The sequence below is a fragment of the Haliotis rufescens genome, unplaced genomic scaffold (assembly GCF_023055435.1).
Source record: "Haliotis rufescens isolate VD_foot unplaced genomic scaffold, xgHalRufe1.0.p SCAF_1, whole genome shotgun sequence".
Lineage (NCBI taxonomy): Eukaryota > Metazoa > Mollusca > Gastropoda > Lepetellida > Haliotidae > Haliotis > Haliotis rufescens.
Window position 1 is genome coordinate 56,548,080 of NW_025963779.1, and position 26,174 is coordinate 56,574,253.

Sequence of the window (26,174 nt, forward strand, 5' to 3'; positions counted from 1 at the left end):
CCAGCACACCTGGTATCCCTGAATAATAAGCAGACATGTCAACAGCTTGGAATCATGTTTATTCATATATCACAAAAACCATGTATTTGACAAGACTTGTGGTTGTATGGCTGTTAACATGTGAATATAACAGGCGTGCAGAACATTCCAGACAGACCATTTGAGCATTTGAGCACTAATGCTGATTCAACAGATACATCACAATATTGAATTTACTTCTGTTCTTCAGTTTCAAATATATTCTAGACTAGTCGAGATAACAACAGAGGAAATCAGATAATAAATTACCATGTGGAGACACTTTCAATGTTAAAGACAAATTGTGTCTTTGGTCCATCTTTTGCGATAAGGTAGAGAATGTGTTTTATCAATAAATCCTTTGATCAAATCACACATTTCAAAAGCATCATCATTTTTATGTTTAACATCATTATCAACAATATCATGAACAATATTGCAATCTTCATCATAAACTTCATCAACAATACTTTATCACCATCTTCATCATCACAATAAAACATCATCATACACATTTATAGCTGCTGTTGTTGGAAGCAATATCAGAAACATTAATAAACATATGTATCACCATATCCCAATTGTACACCTGTCAGTGAGAAAGCGCCAAAATGTCCCAGCAACTGTACCCACCTGTGAGCAGCGCCAGACTCTGTGATCCCTGCCACGAAGATGCCAATGTCTCCTTTCTTGGACCCTTTACCACCAGCAATGTGGATGCCCAGACCATTCCCATCCTTCAAGAGGTGTAACTTGGCAATGAGGCGACGCTGAAACATGCAGTTCTTCATGATATTTGCTGACTTTTATACATACAGATGTTCTTGATCAAACATATCTGAGAAGTGTGACACGCAGAACGTGCACTTATGTATAGAATATTTGCAGATGTCAGAGACACATGATGCTTCTGAAATCCCTGCTTTATGTAAAATAACAAATGGGGTTATGCACGTAATGCCCTTCAAAAGAGTACACTCTTCCTAAAGGAGATCCTCTATGGGCTATACTCCTTCAATGCATATCAATGTAATTGGTCATGTAATTTTTGATTGCCCTTGGAGAAAATAGGCACTTATTGTTCAAGCAGCCATAACAAACATAGACATAACATAGGTCACAAGCTGATCCACCAAATGAAGAGAGAGCCACCCTTCCATAGTTGTCTCCAAGCTCTATGAATCATGTGAACCATGGGTTGTGATTATTTAAGTAAAGTCTAATCAATAATTACATAATACATGAATCTAAATGGAGATTTCATTGAGTTTATTTCAATTCCTATGTAGGATTTGTCTTTTCACAAACAAAAAATGGGGAAAAGAAACTTGCTATTTGACACACAAACTTGGACAAAAAAGTCAATTTGTTGTGGCTTTCTTTACAAGTGCTGCCCAAGTGCTGTGGGGCTACAGCATTGTGTAATCTATTACATACAAATGTACAGATGTTTCCAACACACTCTGCGGTACTGAGTCACTACCACCACATTACATACGTTTAATTACTCAGGGGTGAGTCATATCTGGCATAAAACAGTTTTAATAACAGATGCAACTGTTTGAAAATCAAATAATAATAATAATAATAATAATGATAATGTGCATATTTATAACGCACCAAATCCACACCCAAAAGCATGCTCAAAGTGCTACATTTTCACCCTATCAATGGATCAGTGAGCAGGCAATTTTCATTCTCAACTCCCTGGGGATCATACAAGCTAAGCTGCCTGTGAGGCACTAGAAGGTTAACAGCCTCATCCTTACGGGTCTCTATTCACTGCTGGGTGAACACAGAGGCATATTTTGAACAAAGTCACATGCCTGGTGGAGACACATATGTTACAGATAGAGCATATGTTTACGATGCATCATACTTTATGATCCAAGAAAATGTAACTAATTTGTCTCATATTGAATTCACTTCATGAGATGGTACAAATTACTTTGTTTAAAGCATGAACCCATTTACTGGTCTTATCCATTTCACTTATTCGTGGAGTGAGTGAGTGAGTGAGTGAGTGAGTGAGTGAGTGAGTGAGTGAGTGAGTGAGTGAGTGAGTGAGTGAGTGAGTGAGTGAGTGAGTGAGTGAGTGAGTGAGTGAGTGAGTGAGTGAGTGAGTGAGTGAGTGAGTGAGTGAGTGAGTGAGTGAGTGAGTGAGTGAGTGAGTGAGTGAGTGAGTGAGTGAGTGAGTGAGTGAGTGAGTGAGTGAGTGAGTGAGTGAGTGAGTGAGTGAGTGAGTGAGTGAGTGAGTGAGTGAGTGAGTGAGTGAGTGAGTGAGTGAGTGAGTGAGTGAGTGAGTGAGTGAGTGAGTGAGTGAGTGAGTGAGTGAGTGAGTGAGTGAGTGAGTGAGTGAGTGAGTGAGTGAGTGAGTGAGTGAGTGAGTGAGTGAGTGAGTGAGTGAGTGAGTGAGTGAGTCTTGTTTTTGCCAAAATCTGGGCCAGGAAAAACAGTGGTAAGTGTCATGAAGGGTAAAGTCAGGCACAATCAATCAGATCAAACTCTTAATCCGCCTAATCATCAGGAAGAGAATTTATGGATGTCAACTTCTTTATTATGAGGAACACGACATTTCAGAGTTTATGCTTACTCCTTCATCAGGTGAATAAATGCTATGAAGCAGAGAACATATACATGTACCTGTAAGAACAACAAAAGTATTACTTTCTTTTTACTTTTGTTGTTCTTTCAGGTACATATATATGTTCTCTGCTTCATAGCATTTATTCACCTCATGAAGGAGTAAGTATATACTGCGAAACATTGTGTTCTTCATAAAAAAGAAGTTGACAAACAGAGAGCCAGTATTAGAACATAGTTGAGACAAACAGAGCCAGTATTGGAACATAGTTGAGACAGAGAGCCAGTATTAGAACATATAGTTAAGACAAACAGAGAGCCAGTATTAGAACATATTTGAGACAGAGGGCCAGTATTAGAACATAGTTGAGACAAATAGAGAGCCAGTATTAGAACGTAGTTGAGACAAACAGAGAGCCAGTATTAGAACATTGTTGAGACAAACAGAGAGCCAGTATTAGAACATTTGTTAAGACAAACAGAGAGCCAGTATTAGAACATAGTTGAGACAAACAGAGCCAGTATAAGAACATAGTTGAGACAGAGAGCCACTATAAGAATATAGTTGAGACAGAGGGTCAGTTTAAAACATAGAGACAAATGAAGAGCTAGTATTAGCCTAAGGTTTGCATTAAGCCATGTGCCAGCATTCGACCTTAGTGCCAATAATGTCACTGCATGGAACAAATAGTTAATATCGATATCAAGGTTAACAGAGTGTGAACTTCACAGCATTTAATCAGTGATGTTGTATGAACATGGAGGTAATTTGTTTGATGCAAGGTGTAAAGGAAATCATTAATAAAGTGAGAATCAATTAACAGTGTACACTAGAAAATCAAGGGAAAAAGACATTTCTATATTTGCAATGATAAAAACTGTATCATCAAATAAATACAATATTTGATATCTTTATATCATGGACTTTATAATCACCCTTTGGACAGCTCGTGTGTTAACTGATAAATAATCCCCTGTGAACATGGTGAATAAGGAGATGCGGTTGCTGTTATCACATGTTAATTCAGTCGTCTAGAAGCCATTGAATTACACATTTAGTCAATGATGCATAACAATGATAGAAGCACATGAGAAGTTCACAGCCCTAATAATGGAGAAATACACAGAAAGGCATTTTACACATGATTGGATGAGCCTAATGGTATTGCAGTGTTCTTTATCCTGGCAACTGGTCATCAGGTGTATGATCATGAAAATACATGGAGACAGAAATCAAACAGTGTACTTCACAAGTGAGTGAGAACTCCACATAAGCTGTGTACTTCACAGAGTGAGTGAGAACTCCACATAAGCTGTGTACTTCACAAAGTGAGTGAGAACTCCACAAAAACTGTGTACTTCACAGAGTGAGTGAGAACTCCACATAAGCTGTGTACTTCACAAAGTGAGTGAGAACTCCACATAAGCTGTGTACTTCACAAAGTGAGTGAGAACTCCACATAAGCTGTGTACTTCACAAAGTGAGTGAGAACTCCACAAAAACTGTGTACTTCATAAAGTGAGTGAGAACTCCACATGAGCTGTGTACTTCACAAAGTGACAGTGAGAACTCCACATAAACTGTGTACTTCACAAAGTGACAGTGAGAACTCCACATAAGTTATGTACTTCACAAAGTGAGTGACAACTCCACATAAACTGTGTATTTCACAAATTGACAGTGAGAACTCCAGATAAGATGTGAACTTCACAAAGTGACAGTGAGAACTCCACATACGTTTTGTACTTGACAAAGTGACAGTGAGAACTCCACATAAGTTGTGTACCTGACAAAGTGAGTGAGAACTCCACATAAGCTGTGTACTTGACAAAGTGACAACTCCACATAAGTTGTGTACTTGACAAAGTGAGTGAGAACTCCACATAAGCTGTGTACTTGACAAAGTGACAGTGAGAACTCCACATAAGATGTGTACTTGACAAAGTGACAGTGAGAACTCCACATAAGTTGTGTACTTGACAAAGTGACAGTGAGAACTCCACATACGTTGTGTACTTGACAAAGTGAGTGAGAACTCCACATAAGATGTGTACTTGACAAAGTGACAGTGAGAACTCCACATAAGCTGCGTACTTCACAAAGTGAGTGAGAACTCCACATACGTTGTGTACTTGACAAAGTGAGTGAGAACTCCACATAAGTTGTGTACTTGACAAAGTGACAGTGAGAACTTCACATAAGCTGCGTACTTCACAAAGTGAGTGAGAACTTCACATAAGTTGTGTACTTGACAAATTGACAGTGAGAACTCCACATAAGTTGTGTACTTGACAAAGTGACAGTGAGAACTCCACATAAGTTGTGTACTTGACAAAGTGACAGTGAGAACTCTACATAAGCTGTGTACTTGACAAAGTGACAGTGAGAACTCTACATAAGTTGTGTACTTGACAAAGTGACAGTGAGAACTCTACATAAGTTGTGTACTTGACAAAGTGACGGTTAGAACTCCACATAAGCTGTGTACTTGACAAAGTGACAGTGAGAACTACACATAAGCTGTGTACTTCACAAAGTGACAATGAGAACTCCACATAAGCTGTGTACTTCACAAAGTGACAGTGAGAACTCCACATAAGTTATGTACTTCACAAAGTGACAGTGAGAATTTACATAAGTTGTGTACTTTACAAACTGACAGTGAGAACTGCAGATTGGCTGTGTACTTGACAAAGTGACAGTAACAACTCCATATAAGTTGTGTATTTGTGAAAAATGTGCAAAATAGATCATTACAGAAATAATTTTGACTTGCTTCCGTAGAAATTCAAGTATGTTTTTAGAAAACAAACATCAATTGTAGAACGACACTCTACTTAATTCGCCAATATATCTTTTTCGCCATACATATGTGTATTTCTTTACAGATCTGTCTCTTATTGATTGAATGCAGGTATCGCATACACATGAACCTCACAGCAGTGAACAATGAACAAAAAAGGCGCTATGTCTTGCTTATTGGTAATTATGTGACACGTTACACACTTGGGACAGCACAAATACAAATTAGAAGTCACCTGAAACAGCATCTTAAGCAGAAACATATCTATAAAATGCCTCCTCATTGGTGCAAAAATACCTAAAAGGATTGGACCCAAATGAGTAAAAATAATTTGAATAAGCAAAAAAACAGAATAAATGTATCAATACCTAATGTGAACGATAACATGTGAGTAAATACACAATGGCTCAAAATTTACTGGCATCCTGCTTAAGGAAAAACAAGGCTGTAAACAATATATTTTCAATCTGTTTCGAAAAGAAAGAGTTACATATACTTCTTTGTTCATGTTCTGTTTCCCTTGGGAATTTCAGGGCCTAGTTTTCCCTGCTTTTTGTAGGGGGGGACTGCAATAAGGATCGGTTATTCACAATTTGTGACCTGGATAATTCTGTGTCATCTTTTCCCCAATGGTGTGGATCATTGCCCTTGCTTCCAACCACTGGTATGTCCGGTCCAGATTTGATTGTTTACAGGACACTGTGATCATGGTGATATGGTTAAGTATTGCTGACTCTGCTGTACAAGAGTCACAACTCATTTACTCACTTCATATGCACTACCCCCTGAATCTCAAGTCATTCCTAACATTGCTAAGAAACTTTGAATTTGGCAGGAAATGGAAACCACTGCAACCTTTTGACCTAATTTCTAAATTAAATATGTCATCAACACCGATTCAGCTATCTGGGGCTATACTGTTAACTGCTGCCTCAAGCAAACTTGAAACCACTAATGGTCATGAGCCTGTGTGCTTTCAACAAATTGTGATTACAAAATACCTGTTATGGTTATGTTCACTTTAGTAAAGAAGATTATAAGTTTGTTTTGTTTTTTCAAATTTATATAGCACAGGATAAATATTGACATGTCTCAAACTCCATAATTTAGAAAAAAGGACCTAGTAGCTCACCTGCATCACTGAAATCCTCACCGTATATATAATGCCAACAACAAAAAGTCTCCGAGGCATGGTTAATGAGAAGCATATTCGGCTTTTGGAATTTTATCAAAGTAGCAAAATAATGTTTTTAAAGTGTTCAAGCTAATTAAACAAATTTATATCCCTTCATGCGCAATTCACCCAAAATAATACTTGTCCATATGAAATTTCATAAATGTAGTTGTATGGACAATGAGCCAAGACACAAGGTCACAAGGATGCATTGAGGAAGCGCCAATAGTGTTGGCTGGTTATTAGCGGTACGGAAGACTCCCGAGTTACCTCCCTTGTCTTCGCTCTTCTCGCGCTCATTTTTTTGTACTCGCCTCGTGTTGTTCGGAAATAAAACCTCTCGCAACCTAAAAGCCTCTCCATCTTGTGTCCCAATCGTCAGTGGCCTAAGAGTGTCCGTCAAACCTTACTGGCGAAGAGATATTTTGTCCAGGTGAGCTACAACCGGACAGAAACCAATCAGACCCTGCAACTGATACCATGCTTGTTTTGATGCAGCTGGTTCCACACTATGTGGGATACCTTGTGAATATCTGAAACCTCAGTGTTACCTTAAACACAACTATGGATCATGACAAAAATCTTCACATTGACTCTTCCTATAAGTTAAAGCTACAAAGGAAATATGTTGTGTCTATCTCAGATAACAACTAGAAAGTGTTTTTACTCGTAAAAACATATGTCTCCCCCCACTCCCCTAACCCCCATTCATTCGTTTACTTCACGTTAAACCCCATCTGTTCATTCCCACAAAAAAAAAATCACAATATTTTAATTCTAGAATTGCTTTGAATTCAATAATATTGAAAAGATCAAATTCTTAAATTTCATTATAAGCAAAAGACACAGAAATATTGAAGGGGTGTTGAGTTTAGTTCTGGAACAAAGCCCATCCCAATACAGAGTCTGAGTTAAACTTGTCTCCATAAACAAGAAAAATTAAAATGTGAAAAACTTCTAAATAGCAAGAAGCACCACTTCAGGACTTGGTTAATATGTTACAACTTCATGAAATAATATTGAACAGTTTTTGAGTTGTGGTCAGGAAACCAAGCTTATCCCCATTCAGAGTCTATGTTCAAGTTATCTCCATGGAAACGAGAAAAATAAAAATGTCAAAAATCTCTAAATAGCAAAAGGCACCACTTTAGTGCTGGGTTAATGTGTATACAAAGTTTCGCGAAAAAATATTAAACGGTTTCTGAGTTATGGTCAGGAAACAAAGCTTACCCCCATTCAGAGCCTATGTTCAACTTATCTCCATGGAAACGAGAAAAAATAAAAATGTCAAAAATCTCTAAATAGCAAAAGGCACCACTTCAGTGCTGGGTTAATGTGTATACAAAGTTTCGCGAAAAAATATTAAACGGTTTCCGAGTTATGGTCCGGAAACCAAGCTTACCCACATTCAGAGCCTATGTCCAACTTATCTCCATGGAAACGAGAAAAAATAAAAATGTCAAAAATCTCTAAATAGCAAAAGGCACCACTTCAGTGCTGGGTTAATGTGTATACAAAGTTTCGCGAAAAAATATTAAACGGTTTCCGAGTTATGGTCAGGAAACAAAGCTTACCCCCATTCAGAGCCTATGTTCAACTTATCTCCATGGAAGCGAGAAAAAATAAAAATGTCAAAAATCTCTAAATAGCAAAAGGCACCACTTCAGTGCTGGGTTAATGTGTATACAAAGTTTCGCGAAAAAATATTAAACGGTTTCCGAGTTATGGTCCGGAAACCAAGCTTACCCCCATTCAGAGTCTATGTTCAACGTATCTCCATGGAAACGAGAAAAAATAAAAATGTCAAAAATCTCTAAATAGCAAAAGGCACCACTTCAGTGCTGGGTTAATGTGTATACAAAGTTTCGCGAAAAAATATTAAACGGTTTCCGAGTTATGGTCCGGAAACCAAGCTTACCCCCATTCAGAGTCTATGTTCAAGTTATCTCCATGGAAACGAGAAAAAATAAAAATGTCAAAAATCTCTAAATAGCAAAAGGCACCACTTCAGTGTTGGGTTAATGTGTATACAAAGTTTTGCGAAAAAATATTAAACGGTTTCTGAGTTATGGTCCGGAAACGGTGGGAACGCCGACGTCGACGCCGACGGGAACCGTGCCAAAAACAATGTCTCCCTCCATTCTGGGGGAGACATAATCATTCACGAGATCCTAAAATGTATGATGATTTTTTTTTAGTTAAACACTTTGCCATGTACACTTTGTCTTATGCTGAACACATCTGCTTCTGTAAGGTATCAATCATCATGTCTTGACACATTCAAAGGACAAAAAATAATTCAGCTTGCTTCAACATGATAAGTTTCACCAAATGTACTTTTTCAAATTTCTCTGAGGACATACATTGCTTCACCTTCAGTATGTGAACCATAGTGTCAGCATGACACTGTCAGCTTTTTTCTTGTTAATCATGCCTATCCATGTATCACTTCACAGGCCTTAATTCAGCTCCACCATGGAGTGCCTAAGTCTGAATGGCAATTAGGCCGGTCCTTCCCCACATTCTGGATTTCAGCAGTGGTTGTTTGGCTGCACTAATGACAGTTGACATACAGGAATAATTTTCTGCAAAATTCTGACATGTTTCCTGCCAGCTGAAGTAACCCAGGTCCCACATCACCAGCCCCATATAATCTTGTTCCAAGAATGGCATGTCAGGCATCAACCAGCACTCAATTCATCAAGGCATTTTTTACAGCCTTTTCTACAAGATAAACTGCCCAGTTGAAAACTCCCTTATCTGCTTCAGCAGAATGGTGGTGATTAACCAAAATGTCACAGCAATAAACAATATATATGTCCTGCTTCCTGATGCCCCTTATTTAGATGTTAATACATTTCTCTATGTCACTTTACTGAATATTACACAATATCAATAACCACCATGCATCCTAGGATCTCGGGTGATCAGGCTTGTCGACTTGGTTGATGCATGTCATTGTATCCCAGTTGTGTAGATCACTGTAGATCAAAGCTTGTGATGTTAATTACTGGATTGTCTGGTCCAGGCTCGCTTATTTACAGACTGACATCGTATGGCTGGAATATTGCTGAGTGCGGTATTAAACAACAAGTGAGTGAGTGACTAAGTTGGACTTTACGCCAGCAGTATCTGGCGAGGAATCAGTTTCACACATTGTACCCATGTGGGTAATCAAACAAGGCCCTTCAGCATGATGTGCGAATGCTTTAACTACTAGGCTACCCCCCCCCCCCCCCCCCCCCGTTAAACAACAAACAAAACACCGCAAAGTTAAGGGATGGCCCTTGCATTTTCGGAGAGAAGCTGGCTAAAATAAAATAAGTCCAGAATTTATTTATATTGTTGACTTAAGGATGTCCCTCCTCTGCAGGTTTCCAGGCCAGGTACCCCTGATGGTAAATTGGAAAAACGGAAAAAATGTGAATACGTCAGCTTGGTTTGTGAAGAAACTGTGTCAGGAAACTTATCATGATTGCGATGCCTTTCGATTATTGTAGCCTACAAAAACAAGTAATGCTGCTCACCTTGCCCACTGATGAAGGGGAAGACTTGTTACTGCCACCTTCAGAGTTGCAGCTACAGAGGCTCCCTGAGGAGGGTGATGCACAGTCAGATCGGTTGTATAGTCCGGAGTTCTTCAGAAGGTTACGTTCCACCAATCGTCTGATTGGTGTCACATTGCCATTATGTTGGCGCTGTTGGTACTGTGGCATGATCAGAGAGTCTGTGCTGCCACCATACATACTACTGTCTGGCACCAGGGTAGATGTGGAACTTTGGCGCTGAAGGTCCATGATTTCATGCCCATTGGTCATATGTCCTTTTGCTCTTGGATCAGCAGACCAATTAACCACATCTTCAACAGCAGATGTGCTTTGAGTCCTCTGTCCACAGCCATCATAACAATCAACATTATCAACAGATGCAGCAGGCCTCCGAATGTTGTGGTTCAGCCTACCATTTAGATATCTACTTTGAGGTAAATTCACATAAATTATTTTATCATCTGGAGTTGAGGAATCAGCAAAGACGTCGTCTGAGGAGATGCTAAGCTCATTGTTTGAGGTACACAGATTGCTGTTGAGAAGTATACCACCATTAGCATATCCACCATTGTCACTACTACACTCTGTAGGGAGGCAGGTGAAAGACTGGGAGATTCCATGAGAGTAGGGGCCAGTCACACCTGTAGGTTTTGAGGGCATGTCCTGGAGAGAGGGTGTGTGTCTAATCGGCAGAGGAGGGGGAGGTGCAGGCCTCTTTCTGCGGCGTCGGATAGTCATCACAACACGTCCTGATCGAATTGCATTGCACATCAGTACCCTGAAAAATCATTCAATATTCTTAATCTTTAATGATTTAACAGAATAATCAGTTGAATATTTATTCCAGAAAAAGTTTGTTTGTATCAAGTTACAATTTTCGACACACATGTGTGACTAGGTCTTAAAAGTGACAAAACAGCATTTCCTGAATATTTCATCCATACATCTCAATTTCTGTTTTATTAAATAATAATTATGAACACACAATGCCTTTTAGCAAGTGTTCATATGTCAGAGGGGTACACAAAGTAAGTGATCTAGACTACCATTTGTCGGATTTCCATTATTGTGGAAGCCTCGGTAGCTGAGTGGGTTAAATGGCTGACTTTGTGTGCTGGCAATTAGGTGCCTCACTCTGAAAGTGTGGGTTTGAATCCCAGATGGGACTCAACCCATTAAGTACTAGATTTTGTTCTTAACCAAGAAAGTGTTATCCCAAATATAACATTTGTTAAATAATAATTCCTTTTATGAAACAATATACAATATGTTTATTAACATGAACACAACTGCAGTTCTGTGTATGTAAAAAACAATTATGTAGAGTTCACTAAACCTAAACAGAAACAAGTTTTTTCTCTACAAGAACATCATATATAGCATTTAATATTTTTATCTATTTCTTCACAATTTAAGTTGATCTAATTCCTCAATATGTATTCATTGACTTTGTTTTCCCATGGCCTCATCTGCTAGTGACATTTAGGCAGCATGACCTTGACCTCTGACATTTGAGCAATGTTGGCAGCAGTAGGCACTTCCTCATGGTTCTCATAAGGAGGCGGAAGTTGGGAGATATAACAGATATACTAGTAACCCAGTTGATAGGAACATATATAAATCAGTGGGCAATTCTACAGAAACTATTTAGTGATTTAATAGCAAATATACATATCATTCAAATAGTGCATCTTAGTATCTTTGATTAACAGTATCTATAGAACATGCAAAGTATCATATTCCAAATGAAATGCTATATGCTCATGAACATATCATAAATACATTCTTCATATGCACCCCATACAATGCTATAGTCATAACCATTCTTAAACTTACAATCAGGATTTGATGTAAATGTCCTAGAATATCTTCGGACCATGTTCTCAAACATTGAGTATTCTTGATATATTGTAATCTTTATATGTTCTAAAAGTATTTTAATTTTCATATGCATTTTCAAGAATGTTCACTCTGTGCAAAGTGTTAACAACTTAACATGTATGCATTCTTGGTGAAACAATGAATGAATTAGTTAGAAGCAATGTTTGAAGGGTAGCTTTGAAAATTAATGGATGTGTTGATATGATTGAAGTAATCAATTCCTGTGTATCTCCCCTATTGTCCCCAGGTGCCAGAGCTCCTTTGTGTCTAGCAGATGAAAAACAGTTTGTGGGAACCGAGACATCCAAAACAAGTTTTGCTATCTGTGTCCGTCTTCCCTGTCTGTGTATCCGCTACAACCCATCACAGCAGTATACTGTTACCAAGACCTTAACCATATGGCGTCCCCCATGTGCACTGTACACAGCATAATGGCAGTTGATTTTATCACGAGCTGGTCTTAAATAACTTTAATCCAACTTCTGTTCCACCCTGCAGTTCCTGATGTACAGAAATAGCCTTTAATACAATACTCATTTTATGTTGAAAATAGCTCTGGAATCAACTTCATGATTTCAATCGAGGACATTAGTTAAATATGGAATATGTTCCTAACTATATGTGTAAATGGCAAGTCAGTTGCTAGGTGACAATTCTGTCATACTCAGAAAATAATTTTATCCCCATTGTCTGCTTTTGTGCCTCCTGAATCTATCAGTTCCCTCAATTAGAAGAATATCAATGTGTTCCTTGAAGGACTTTATTTTCAGACATCAGTTGCAGAAAACAGACACATTAACTGAAAGTTTGTTAAAGACTCTAAGCAGGAATGACGCACAAGAATGCAACTTGTAATGAATGCCTGTCATCATCATCAGTGCAGGTTTCATAAACACTACTTTGTGAAGTCATGTTCAGAATTCAAATAGAATGTACTTTGTGAGGCAACTATTATCTCTCAGTTACTCATAAAAAAAAGTAAAAAGCAATCTTTTAAGTAACCATGGTAACAGAAGTATCAAAAAGATGATAATTTTGTTTGTTTTTTTCTTTAGAGAGAAGAACTCTTACTTTAATTAAAGCCTTATGACTATGACAAGAGGGATGACTTCAACTTTCCAACTGTCAACTTTCCCTTTACGTCGAGCAATATGCAAGAGGCTCCAGCCTTTAGTGTTGACACTTCACAACTTCTTAGGTACAAAAAGCATACTCTTTCTATGAAGATTTCAGAGAGTGTCATACAGCTCTTGCTCAAAAGTTGTTTGAAGAAGGTAATAACATTCAAGGCCTCAGTAAAGCTTTCAAAAAGATTTATGGTAGACATGTGGTGGACATTTCAAAATTTGATGCACCAGTGACAAAAATTATGTCAGATGCAATTCTCTACTTTGACTTAAACCACATATTTTCTTGGTTGTTTTTTTTCAGATGCACAATTCACATGCCTTTGCAAGTGTTTGTGATAGGTGCCACTGATGGGGCATGCTATGCTCAACTTTTCACAAACATCTGGTATTATCACTATCCGCATGCTTATGATATTGTCGGAATCATACAATGAACTCCAACCTAGATTATGTAAGCAGACTGCATCAACAATACAATTAGGAACTTAATGTCTTCTCCATCTCACAATTTTCGATTAATATGAACTAAAGCCTAAGCTAAAGCCAATCATTACACATCAATCTCTGGCATTACTGCCAAGCTGGAAATCATGTCATAATAATGACCCCAGGGGCCACAAATAATTGACTAGGAAGCTCTAAGCCAACTATTCAACAAGTATGATATGAAATGAAATAAGATATTGGACAGGATGCCTGGCTATTGAACAGCCCTGTATGTGTTTCTTGTACTTATCAAAGGCTCATTCACTGTACTGTCTAGTCCAGACACAATGGTTTACAGGCTGCCATAGTATTGCAGGAGTATCGCTGGCTGTGGCAATTGACAACAAACAAAGACTTACTTTGAATGGCGGTTGCTACCAGTAAAGCAGGATATGGTTATTTTTTAATGAGCACCTGGTGTCATCACTGATGTTCAATTACCCATTCATATAATTTTCATCACTATTTTGTTTTTTACGCCCTATGGTATCTGTTTCTGCAGATAATTGAGACTCATTTTTCTCTGGCGCGGAATTCTTGATTAATGATCAGTGATCAGTGAACAAACAACATATCCATGAGAAAACATTTCGATAATCAACTCTAAACCACAGAAATTCAAACTGTGCTATATCACAAATTTGTTTTCTATTCAACTGATATTTTAAAACAAATTAAAATGTCATTAAATCGTACAATCTTACAATGTTATAAATTCAACTTATTAGGACATATTTTCCCTAGCATCTAACGTCAACGAAAGATTAAGAAAGAAATGTGATATTTATCAATCTTTATTTTCGTCCATCCAGCAGCCAATCCTATAATAAGCTCCAAGCTCGAAATACATTTGACCATAAGTAATGATTCACTTATTTTTGGTGCAAGATATATATCACACATACATATTATGTGCACCTAGATCTCTGTTAACAAAATGTCAGAAGAAATATGATATTAAGCCTGCACAAAACATAACTGTATATCCAGGGACCTGGCTGACTCACCATTAAACCTATGACCAGAATGATTATCAGGTCCATTATTAGTTTGTGGGAAAACATCTTGTATGCTGAGGAATAATCATAACTATTCCTGTTAAGGTCACTTTAGTGACTTGCAAATTTGAGGTGAAAAGCACTTATATAGTCATCAAAAATGCCTATAAAGTGAAAAGCATGGTATAGGTCATCATGTCCTTGGCAAAAGATTGATATTATCCGGATGATATACATGTAATCTAATTCACAAAGGGGCAGTGGGGTAGCCTTGTGGTGAAAGTATTCGATCGTAACACCAAAGATCCGGGTTCAATACCCCACATGGGTACAATGTGTGAAGCTCATTTCTGGTGTTCACTGCAGTGATATTGCTGGAATATTGCTAAAAGCAGCACAAAACCATACTCACTTACTCACATATGTCAAGAATGTCTGATTCTATTAGCCCTGTGGAGATGAACTACATTTGCGTATACACAATATCAACTGACTTAATTGTGCAATCCCTGAATATCCCCTTTCCTTAGCATTTCAGAACTTCATAGTATCCTTGAATTTATATCTACAATTTCCATGCACAAAGAGTGATGTTGTGTCTCCTCTGCTCTGTAAACTAAAGCTAGCTATGCCATAATCAACATGCTTCCATAACACATGGGTTATCACTGTGAGAGCTGGTGAAGACAGATGTGCTTCTATACGTATAATACGGTCAACCAAAAATCAACTGTGGATTACTTCTTAAAGTGGTGAAGCATTAAATCAAGCTGATATCTGGGACAGCTGGATGAAAGTAAAGGCTTGATTACTTCTCAAGTGGAAATTATTTTGCAAAACAACACATTTTGCTTTACAGCTACTGTAAGCATTTCAATCAAGCTTTCACTATCAAAATCCTGGTCAAGTTTTATGGTATACGTTCAGAGGAATTTTCTGATTATGACATGGTGCTTGTCATCATGACTCGCAATGCTGTCCAATATGACCTTCACAGGCAGTTTTCATTCCTCCTTACTCTCTGGCACTTACTTTTATGGACTGGGCGGTCAACATTGAAGACTTGGATGACCATGTGGCATCGTACCACGATGTTGTGGATCATTGCCCATGATACTGATCACTAGATTGTTTACAAGCCACCATCATATGGCATGGGTATTGCTGCATGCAGCTTTAGGCAACAGACAAACACTTAAGAGAATTGTGTAAGTCGCAGGCGGTACCGACAAAGCAGGACATGCTTACCCTTTTTGCGGACACCTTATGTCATCACTGAATTTCAGTCATCCATACATATCATTTTCATCAGTATTTTGCCTTCTACTCCCTATGCTGTTTTGGCATTGATGTTTTGAAATAAAAAAAAAACTTGTGCTACCTCTCCCTATGACCATTTCTTAATGAGGTTCTTAACACTATGCTGACATGGTATGTCACTCCACCAACTCATCTGTCATAAACTAACTGTCAGGGTCCAATGTGTATTGTGTCAAGTAAAGTGTTTGCATTACATGCAAAAACAGAAGTAGCTCTTGCTCTAAGTCACAAATGTCACAATGTCAATACAGTAGAGCTGAGGACAATCTAAGGAATAAACTGAGCATGACAAAGGTTTCTGCAATCTGAGTTCCGAGGCTTCAGATACTTGATCAGAAACGCTCCAGATTTATAAAATCTCTTGAGAATTTATGTTGTTTTGAAGCAGACCCAGCTGATCTTGTTGAGATATTTGTAACCATGGATGAGCCTTAGATTCACCACTATCGACTAAAAACAAAACAACAGTCAAAGCAGTGGAAACACCTAACATCTCCACTTCCTCTTCAAAAACTAGGCAAAGTCAGCTTTGGTTTTCTGGAATTCCAAGGGCATCCTACCGTGGACTACCTGCCAAAAGGTCATGCCATTAATGGCCAATATCATGCTAATCTGCTTAGGCAACTGCATGAGAATATCAAGGCTAAACTCACTGTAAAGGAGTGTTGCTCCACCAGGACAATGTACCTCTACACAAATCTGCTGTCGCCATGGCTGCAATGCATGACTGTAGCTTAGAACTCATTGAAAATCCTCTGTATTCACAAGACTTGACACCATCAGACGCCCCCTCTTCCCACATTGAAGAAAGGACAGTGTCGCAAGCATTATGTAAATTGTGATGATGTCATTTTACCCCGCCCGGAAGGCAGGGTAACTCTGTGGAGCTCATTTGGTGGTCGGAGGGATAAGTTTAGCTTCTTTTTGTTTTTAAGACACACTGTTAAACGATAAGAGATTATATAATTTAAAACTGACACATTTCATTTATAATTACCCTTATCTAACATTGTATGACTAATTTCTGCTGTGGTGGATGTTTAAACCACAAGGAGAAAGTCTTCTACATCATGTTAAGTAAAAGATAAATAAATATATCTTATAAATTCCACAGTCATGGCGCACGACTACAGCACAATATCTGTGCTCACTTTAGGGTTTATAATACAGTGAGCTGATATGGTAATATATTATAACTTAAATAGATCTAAAACTCAAAACAGCATTAAACCATACTTTTTCCCTCATACTATACTGAATCCAAATCGATTAGATAACACTGAAGGATCAATTTTAACAAAACATTTCACATAAGGTTCTACTTCATCACTCAATTATTCAACATATTCTCTACAAACGACATTGTTTTGGCTTGTACTAGCATCAACCATATTCTACTTTTGTAGAGGCTATTCATTTGATATTTTGAGGTTTAATGAAGTGAAAGACATGACATTTTGGGAAAAGTATGGCAGATATTCTACAGATTCTCAAACAAACAGCAATAACAGCATGTGTCTTTTAATACTTAGATGTGTGTCAACTAGACTTTCAATATATGACAGAAGCGGACTTCGTAACAAGGTCACAAAATTATTTTTAGGCTATAACTTTTTAAAACGTAGTGAGAGGACTTGGGCCTTTTTAAAAACTCCTGCAGCATGCAACCACTACTTGAGGCCAGAATTATATTCTGCCATTAAAAAGAATAAGCAAAATGTTGGTAGCTCCTGAGCAGCTAAAATATTTGTATATATTCATTGTAACCTTCACCTATGTGCCTATGCTATAGTATGCAAGGTATGGCAATATGGAGCTCCACAATAGGTGCCACAATACAATCGATATGTTGCGACAATCTCCTTACATATTTTCTACACTTTCACTGCAGCTACTTTTATTAAAATCCCAAGTGTAACCTGCACTAACAGCTTCTACATAGATTTGTGCTGCTTGTGCAGAATACATCAATAGATTCCATTTGCTGTACTGGAAGTACATAGATGAGATACTTCGTCACATGCATTGTGGTCTTGTGTCAAAAATATGAATGTATTGTAGTAGATGTATCAAGATTCACAATGATAATAATATCCTTTTCATAATAAATAAAACTTCTCAAACGTGATACATGCGTGTGTTCATATCAAATTGATTTCATATTGAAACCTGAATTGATTTTCTGAAGTTCTAGTTATGATTCACATTATTACAAAATCACAATAGTTTTTCATAAACATTAAAAATAACAATAACCATATAGTATTTGAATCTATTCACAATCTACAAAATACTGAAAGTACAATTCTGTACTTGATATATACATACTACATCTTTTGCACCGTATAGAAATCTGACCTTAGTTCTCGCTACCGCTAAACAAAGATCTGAAGACATCCCATTAGGGGTCACATCAGAACGACCTTTCGTCCGACCAATCAGTGTGTCGCTTACCAGATTATGAAAGTGACAGTCGGAATGTGATTTCTAATCATGCAATCTCGAAAACTTTAACATCGGGTATTATGAACGATAGTTACGGGCTTAACAACTGAATCCTTACAATCTAGACCATCTATTAGCCATTCCAGAATGTTTTTTTGTTCAGGTTTCAAATTTGTAATCGAGAATTTGTCAAAATATGTCTCGAAGCGTAGTCGCCAATTTGAAATTTGTGCCGTAAAGCACGAGAAAGCTGCCTTCTGATTGGTCATTCCATTGGTCGGTAAAAGTTCGTGCAAGGTCGGTCTGACGTGACCCGTAATGGGATGTCTTCAGATCTCTGTTTCGCGGTAGCGAGAACTAAGATCTGATTTTAATGAGATTGGCACCGTATACAAATGATGTATGACTGAAAGCCAAACTTGCACACAGGATTTTACTGATCATGGCCTCTGAAAGCACACATATGGATATTTATCACCCATCAATTGGGTGAGATCAAGCGATGACAATGAAATCGCATCACAATGCTTTGCAGACCATTGTGACATCATCAGTTACCAAGACATCACAATCAAATGACATCACTGATATCGGTGTCAACATCAAGATCCATGTTGATTCAGTTCAACAAGTATGATGATTAAAATGATGTAGTGAATAAGTGATGCCACTCAGTTAGCTGGGAGGTCAAGTGTGTTTCCAGACCGGGCTTTTACATGATATTGAGTCGTAAATCAGATGGCCACATTTAATCATATGTACTGATAATGAGCATTAAGACACTCACTGCTTCCTGGAGTGTGCCTATGGCTTGTTCACTTGTTTCCATGTTAGTAATTTTGGGGAGCCAATAGAATACATGAATATCACAAAACTATTTTGACTGTATAGCCTAGCTGGTAGCTATGCATTAAATAATCCTGAAAGCCTATAAGTAAACTCAAAAACATTGTCAATAAAAATTATGTCCTCAAAGAATCTTGATAAACATTCTATCAACCTGTTCTGCAATTTCTAAGGTACCAGGCAACTACATATTCTATCTGAAGTTATGATCCCAAAATCATAATCTGAATCACCAAAGTGAAACCCAATAGATTCCATCTCAGAAGCCATAACTTTCCATCAAAGGTATGTTTCTAAATGATTACCATAGAGGACACACACCAAGATATAAAGTAGACATTAATCACAGGAATCAAGAAAAACAAAGTAAAACATCAGGTAAAACTACATTTCATTTTTTTTAGCAATTCCTGGGAGATGCTATGATAACCTTTGCCATGTGTAAACAAGATTACTTCCTCAGGTGAAAGCCTAAATGTATTTACTGACAGGAGACATTGCTTCTCTCCGTCTACTACTCATGTAAAACAATGCTTCCTTTCTCTATTCTGAGTGGTAAAAGAGCTGTGACTTACTCCAGTAGATCACATAAAAACTTCGCACATCATCATTGGTATCCTGAACAGCCAACAGTCTGTGTAATTTGAATGCCAGGTAAACGGTAGACTTCAACGTCAGGCAAATGATGATCCTTATCTAGTAGTTCTTTTCCTTGCTAGTAATTGTATGGATATTTGTCATCACAAAAATTACAAGTTGTTTTCCCAAGCAGGCAAATTATGAGTCTTGCATCATGCTCGCAGCAACATTTTCATACTTGTCTACTAAGTGCTGTAAAACAATGCAACCTTAATATATGGGTACTGAAGCCCTGTTGCAATTGTTAAGCTTGTACCCAGGGAAATACGAAGCCATTGCAGATACATCATAGTCATAACATTGGCAGTTTTTTCAATGGTTTACTACTAAGACAGCTGAAGTGTAGATGAAAAATATTTAGTGGCAGGATGAAAATTGAAATAAAGAACATTGAATATCAGAATTTTCAGAAATCGTAAAGAGATATGCACACACACATGTACACTTTCAAACACATATTTGCAGCACACATGGGAATGCATCATGTCATATTTGAAAAAAGGATTACCCAGTAGCGAATAAACATTTGCATGTCACATTGTGTGAATGATGGATGATATGAAATGTTACAATGGGGAACTCAAATCAAACGTTGATAGAACTAGAAAAGGGCTGGCAGCTGTTACTTGCACAAACAGATGCTAGCTTCCCTTCAACTCTCTAGATATGCTAGTAATAGAAATCATTAAGTACAACATGTATTTTCAGTCTGATTATCTTCCATTTGGGGAAATACATGCATACTTCAACTTCAATCAAAACTTAAAGTACCTTGGCTCTCACAAACATTATGAAGAACCAACTTCTGACAAAACGTATGGTCTGAAAATCATCACATGACCTAAAACGTGAAAGTCCTACTCTTCTTGTTACTTAAATAACAAAAATATCTATAATTCCTCTTGAGTTTTTACAAACATGTCACACCAACACAAGGGGTAGGTGTGGAACAGGAAGACTGAACTACCTTATAATTGACAATTCCAGAGCACTCGGAATCGTACAACTTCAGTACTCTGATGTAGAGATGAACCAAATTTCATTCGACTACAGATTTCAATTTTAGCATAAGATCGATATGTTGGAGTGTATGAGTATATGACATTAAGAGTGAATTTGACCTACAAAATCAGTGACAAGTATTTCAAAAGCATTCCCAATAGACAGCATATACAGCATCATGTCCCAAGTTAGAATTCAATGTAGTATTGATATAGCATATGCCATTCATTAAAGGTAGGCCACTGGGATCTACAACTGTTATCATAAGATTGTCATTACTTGTCTTCCACAAGTATTCAAATCACATACCAACTACATGTACAATATTAGAACTGAACTGTTTTTGTGAAAATGAAATACAGCCTGCCCCAAGGATGACACTGAACTACAGCAAATGCTGATTGAATTAAACAATATCTAATTGTCTTCGGGTAACCTTAAGAATGCCATTCACCATTGATCTTAATGTCTAAAACCAATTTCCTGGGCTATAGAGGAGCGATACTTGATATCACTGATATGTGCAAGCACAACCATGGTTTCAAAATATAACTGCAGTGTCAGTCAATTTCTGACAAAAAACGTAAAGCATTTGCATATGGCTGCTTCATCATACATAAAAAACATCAAACAAGAGTTCTGTACATAAAGTGTAAGATGTGAAAACACTTAAAATAAATCACATTCACCATGATTGTTTCACATTTGTCTGACTGAAAGATAACAGCCTTCAGACAGACCTGAAATGCATGGAGAGAGGACACCACATTAACCCAAGAGGTAATTTCTGCCAAAGAATATCAATAATGTGCTATAATACCATAATATGGAATTCAATACTTCCTGAAATTGAATGAACTATTGAAATTACAGCATGGCCTGTATATTGATTGGGGTAAGTTAGCATGAGAGATTGGCTGGGAGAGTGTGAAGCATGGCTTGCCCTGTCAGGTGGATCCGGACTCCTCCTGCTTCACTATCTGCTGAGAGGGTAGAACAGCAAATAATTCATCCTTGGGAAGCTTGCTTACATTAGCTTATCATGCGTTAGAGGAGTGGTGTATATGATGGAATTATCCTCTCTATGCCTCTGCTGTGTTTAAGTGCTCCGACCGTTAAAAGCTTCCATAATGCAGATTGAAACAACCATGACATTTTCAAATGTTACAACAGCTTCATTTTCTACTTATCTGTAGCAAGTAGCTTGGAGCAACTCTTCAATGATAACATATCCCTCCAATATTGGTCATGGATGATGTTCAGATCAACTGAGATACTCGTTTCCACAATACTATCAGTGAATGGAAAGAACACGCTATTGTCTTATCCACTTAGTACAGCCACCAAATTTGTTGTATCAAGTTATAAAACAATATTTCATTTTCATGAGTGGCACAGTGAGTGAGTGAGTGAGTGAGTGAGTGAGTGAGTGAGTGAGTGAGTGTGTTATTAGGCCATAGTCAGCAATATTCCGAAAGCATGGATGTATCGCAGCTGTCTGTCAGGTGTGGATTTAACATACAAATCATCCAGGTCACACATTGAGACCAAACAATCCCTACTTTAGTAGACCCTTAAAAAGATATGGAGTGTTGGGAGTCCCTTTCTGCCTCAGAATCTGCACAGGTGAATGTGCATTTCAGCCTCTTAAAAAATGCTTTGTACAGTATTTCAGTTTTGTGTAGGAGGAAAGCCTGAAGTAATGCATGTACAAGACATTTACCACATTGGGCACAACCAAGAGCAAGGTCATGATACTGACAAAACTAGAAACATTATCATAATCGAACCCACGTCCACAGGCATCTGGCACACCTAAGGTACTTAGCTATGCAGAGTGATTACAGCACCTTAGATGACTTTGCTACTTGTGCCGCCTCACTTATGAAAATATAAAATGTCTGAGGCTACAAAAGTTCTTATAAAAGCAAATGAAACTGAACTCTTTGAACTTTAAATTTTCTCTGAAAAAAGGGTCTTTTAAAAATATCCAAGTGTGAACAAAACCATGCTTTTCCCCCAATTTGCCTGAACAGGCACCTAATTGCTAGAAAACCCAAGATAATCCCTTTAGTTTTTCTCCAGTGTTACTGGACCTTGCCTGCCAGAAGCACTTAGCAGGAAAACCTAGATAAATCCCTGTGGTTTTTCTCCCAAGTGTACTGTATCTAAGAAGTGATGCAGTGCTCTCAATTTGATTCTGAGCCTGCATTTGAATTATTCCTTTAAAAGCAAACTATTCAAATGAAATTCCAACAGGTGCTTGTCTCAGCAAAACCACATAGTCTGCAAACTCATTCAAGAACATGAAAACCTTCCTGATAAAATACAAGTCAAATGTTATCAAGGTTAAGAATTTTATCAGTAATGATGATAATTCTGAACAGATAGATTTCATCAAAGGGCATAGTCTCCCCTTCATCATACATATGTGATACCAAGTGGTATACAGCGCTCAGGACACACCAATCATTTCTCTCTTGCTGGGCTTGTCCAGACTTTCAATAAAAGAGTGAGTAGGTTGTTTATCTCATGGCATGTCAGCTTAAGGGGGAAAAGTGACACAGGTCATAGATGTTCACCCTTTAGCAAACAAACAGGTGGGGATGGAAGGATCTGTAATTTGAAACCATGATCAGCAGATCCTGGCACAATTGAGAGAGGGAACTCTGCACAGCAAATTTGAACCCCCTCACAGCTTTAGAATCTGGCCTTATAACCCTTGACTATATGATGATAACACATAGACCTATTGCATATTTATGGTATTGCCATGTTATCATAATGTACATGTTTCATATCAATAAAACACGTTGGGTTACTACATTGCTATATTGCTGAGTCTGGAATTGTTGAGATGGATAGGGCTGGGATATATCTTGTCCTACAGGGAGGTTTATTTACTTAATCTAACGCCACACTCAGCAATAATCTTACTATATGACGGTGGTCTGTAAATAGTCAAGTTTGGACCAGACAATCCAGTGAATGACATCATGAGTATTGATTGATCTACGTAATTGGGATACGATGACATGTATCAACCAAGTCAGCGATCCTTACCACCCGATCCCATAAGTCGCCTCCTACTACATGCATGGGTTGCTGAAACCAATTCTAACACAGATTTTCTCGGGGCCTTACAGAAGAAGCATATGGGCGGTGCGCTGTTGCTGAGATAAATATCCCTCCATCATCCTCTGACACAGTATTATTACTACCCAGGGAAAAGCACTGCTTATAAAAACTAGTGAATGCAGTCACACACACATTTGCTTTCTATTTCACCGTTTTCTGAGTTGTAAATTGCTGGCTTTGTAAACACCTAGTGTTCTAGTGACAGGAACAATTATGGTCTCATATCAGATAAGTTCTTGTGTGTCACTGTAGCCAAAATCTGTGATAGAGAGGGTACACAATTTACCTCAGGGATCTTAATAATAAATCATCTTCTCCACTGCAAAAACAAATTGTAATGACTTTCAAAGTATTTTCTCCTAATTACACACATTAAAAGAAGCTCTCTGTTTTCTGAAGGAAACAACATATGATTTCTTACTCCTTTGCTCCTTCGCAAAGTCATCAGGGAAGAAAGAGAAAGTTTTTATGACCATTTTGGAAAATATGAGGCATGAAAATCTCATTTTTGCAGCTTTACCGTTCATGTAAAATTGCTCCAATGTTTAGAAGGGCTGCATGCTACAGCAAGAAATGCATGTCTGTGAGGTAGACTCATCACCCACAGTGAAATCTGTTGTAATACAAGGGAGGGGCATGCTGGTGGGCTCACGAACAACAAACAAGACAAAGGATTGCTTGCTTTGAAAAAGTCAAATGTTGTCAGAAACAGATAAACCATGGCTGCGGGAAGGAGAACATAATGGTGAGGATACAGCGTGAAAGTTCAACCTCACAATCCAGATGTACATAGTCTGATAGTATTGCATGTTTTGGTGAAGGAGTAGCCAGGCAGGCAATATTGGTGTTGTGGGCTTACGTTATGATGAATACACCCATATCACCATGACAAGTGGCCATGGTTACAGACTGCCTCATATTCCAGGACTGACCACGCTGACTCTTGTCCATATTGTCTTAATTGGTAAGGATAAAAATGAATGCCCTATAATAATCCCTGAAAATACCCTAGATTGTCAAAACATTCTTCTTTATGAAAGTCACTGGTGTTGGTGAATATGCCATCATACATCCTGGGGTGTATTTATATTAATGGTGCAATATGATGGTTTCCAAGGATACAAGAGATACAATCAGTTAGGCACAGCTTAATGTTTCACCTGCAGAAAGTTAGACAGAAGCACTATTCACCACCAGAAACTAAAACTACACACTTGATGATACCCTCAAAAACTTCAATCAAGAACAACACACTATCAATGTGTACACACATGCTCACAATTAGTATTGAATGACAAACACTGAGGTGTTTCACTCAAGTCAATTTGCACTGTTGGCTACAAATGCACCTTTAATTTGTTATCAATACACTGCTTTCCTTTCATCATCATTATCCTGCATCAGCTCCAGGGCATTGCTGGAATCAGTTACAAAACAATGCCTCATTGTCAAAAAACATGGCAGCACTCATTTCCTGAGATTTTAACAGCAAAACTCAATGCTCCTAACATGAACTCATTTATTTTACATCCCTTTTCCTCCTGTCGTGAACTGTCATTTACATACTGACAAGAAACTATCTCCCAAATTTTCTGTGGCAGCAACTTACTCAACCAACAAGAACCATCTGCACTCACTGTTCAGCCTGTTAGTCATGAAGCTACACTTTCTATAAACTATGATTCACTAGAACCTTCAAGTTCTAGAAATCAATCCAAACACAGCAAATGGAAATAAATGCATTTGTACAGTTTAACATTATCATATGAAAGATAATTACCCAATCAGTCTGACAACACCAATGTAGCTGCTTTATAAGGACATCCTGAGAAATGCAAACCCCATAAAACCACATTCAAAGTGCCAGCGAGAAACAATTTATTTTAAGAAATCAATCGAAAAGAGAAGGTCCAAGACACTTAATATGTGGTTAAATACCCCTGCTAAAGCATGTCTTTTATACATAATTTTCATCTAAAGACATAAAAGCATGTGGATGACATTGAAGAAAACATGTTCCAATGAAGCGATTAATGAGCAAGTTTGGCTCAGTGCTTCTTTGACTGACCATGCTGACTGATCACAACCAGGGAGAATCTGTGAAAATGATATAATCAATGAAACTGCAGAAAACACATACTGTGTGACACCTTACAAAATGA

The 26,174-nt window shown here is 37.8% G+C and overlaps 1 protein-coding gene across 2 annotated transcripts in view; it reads right to left on the bottom strand.

The window, feature by feature from the left end:
• LOC124131523 (multiple PDZ domain protein-like) overlaps positions 1 to 26,174 on the bottom strand; it is a 78,274-nt gene that overhangs the window by 19,164 nt on the left and 32,936 nt on the right. For both annotated transcript variants that reach the window (XM_046494821.2, XM_046494822.2), the window contains exons 2-3: positions 10,107 to 10,905; positions 652 to 788 (exon numbers count right to left, since the gene is read on the bottom strand). In XM_046494821.2, coding sequence (XP_046350777.2) covers positions 652 to 788; positions 10,107 to 10,905 — 936 coding nt within the window. The remainder of the gene's footprint in view (positions 1 to 651; positions 789 to 10,106; positions 10,906 to 26,174) is intronic.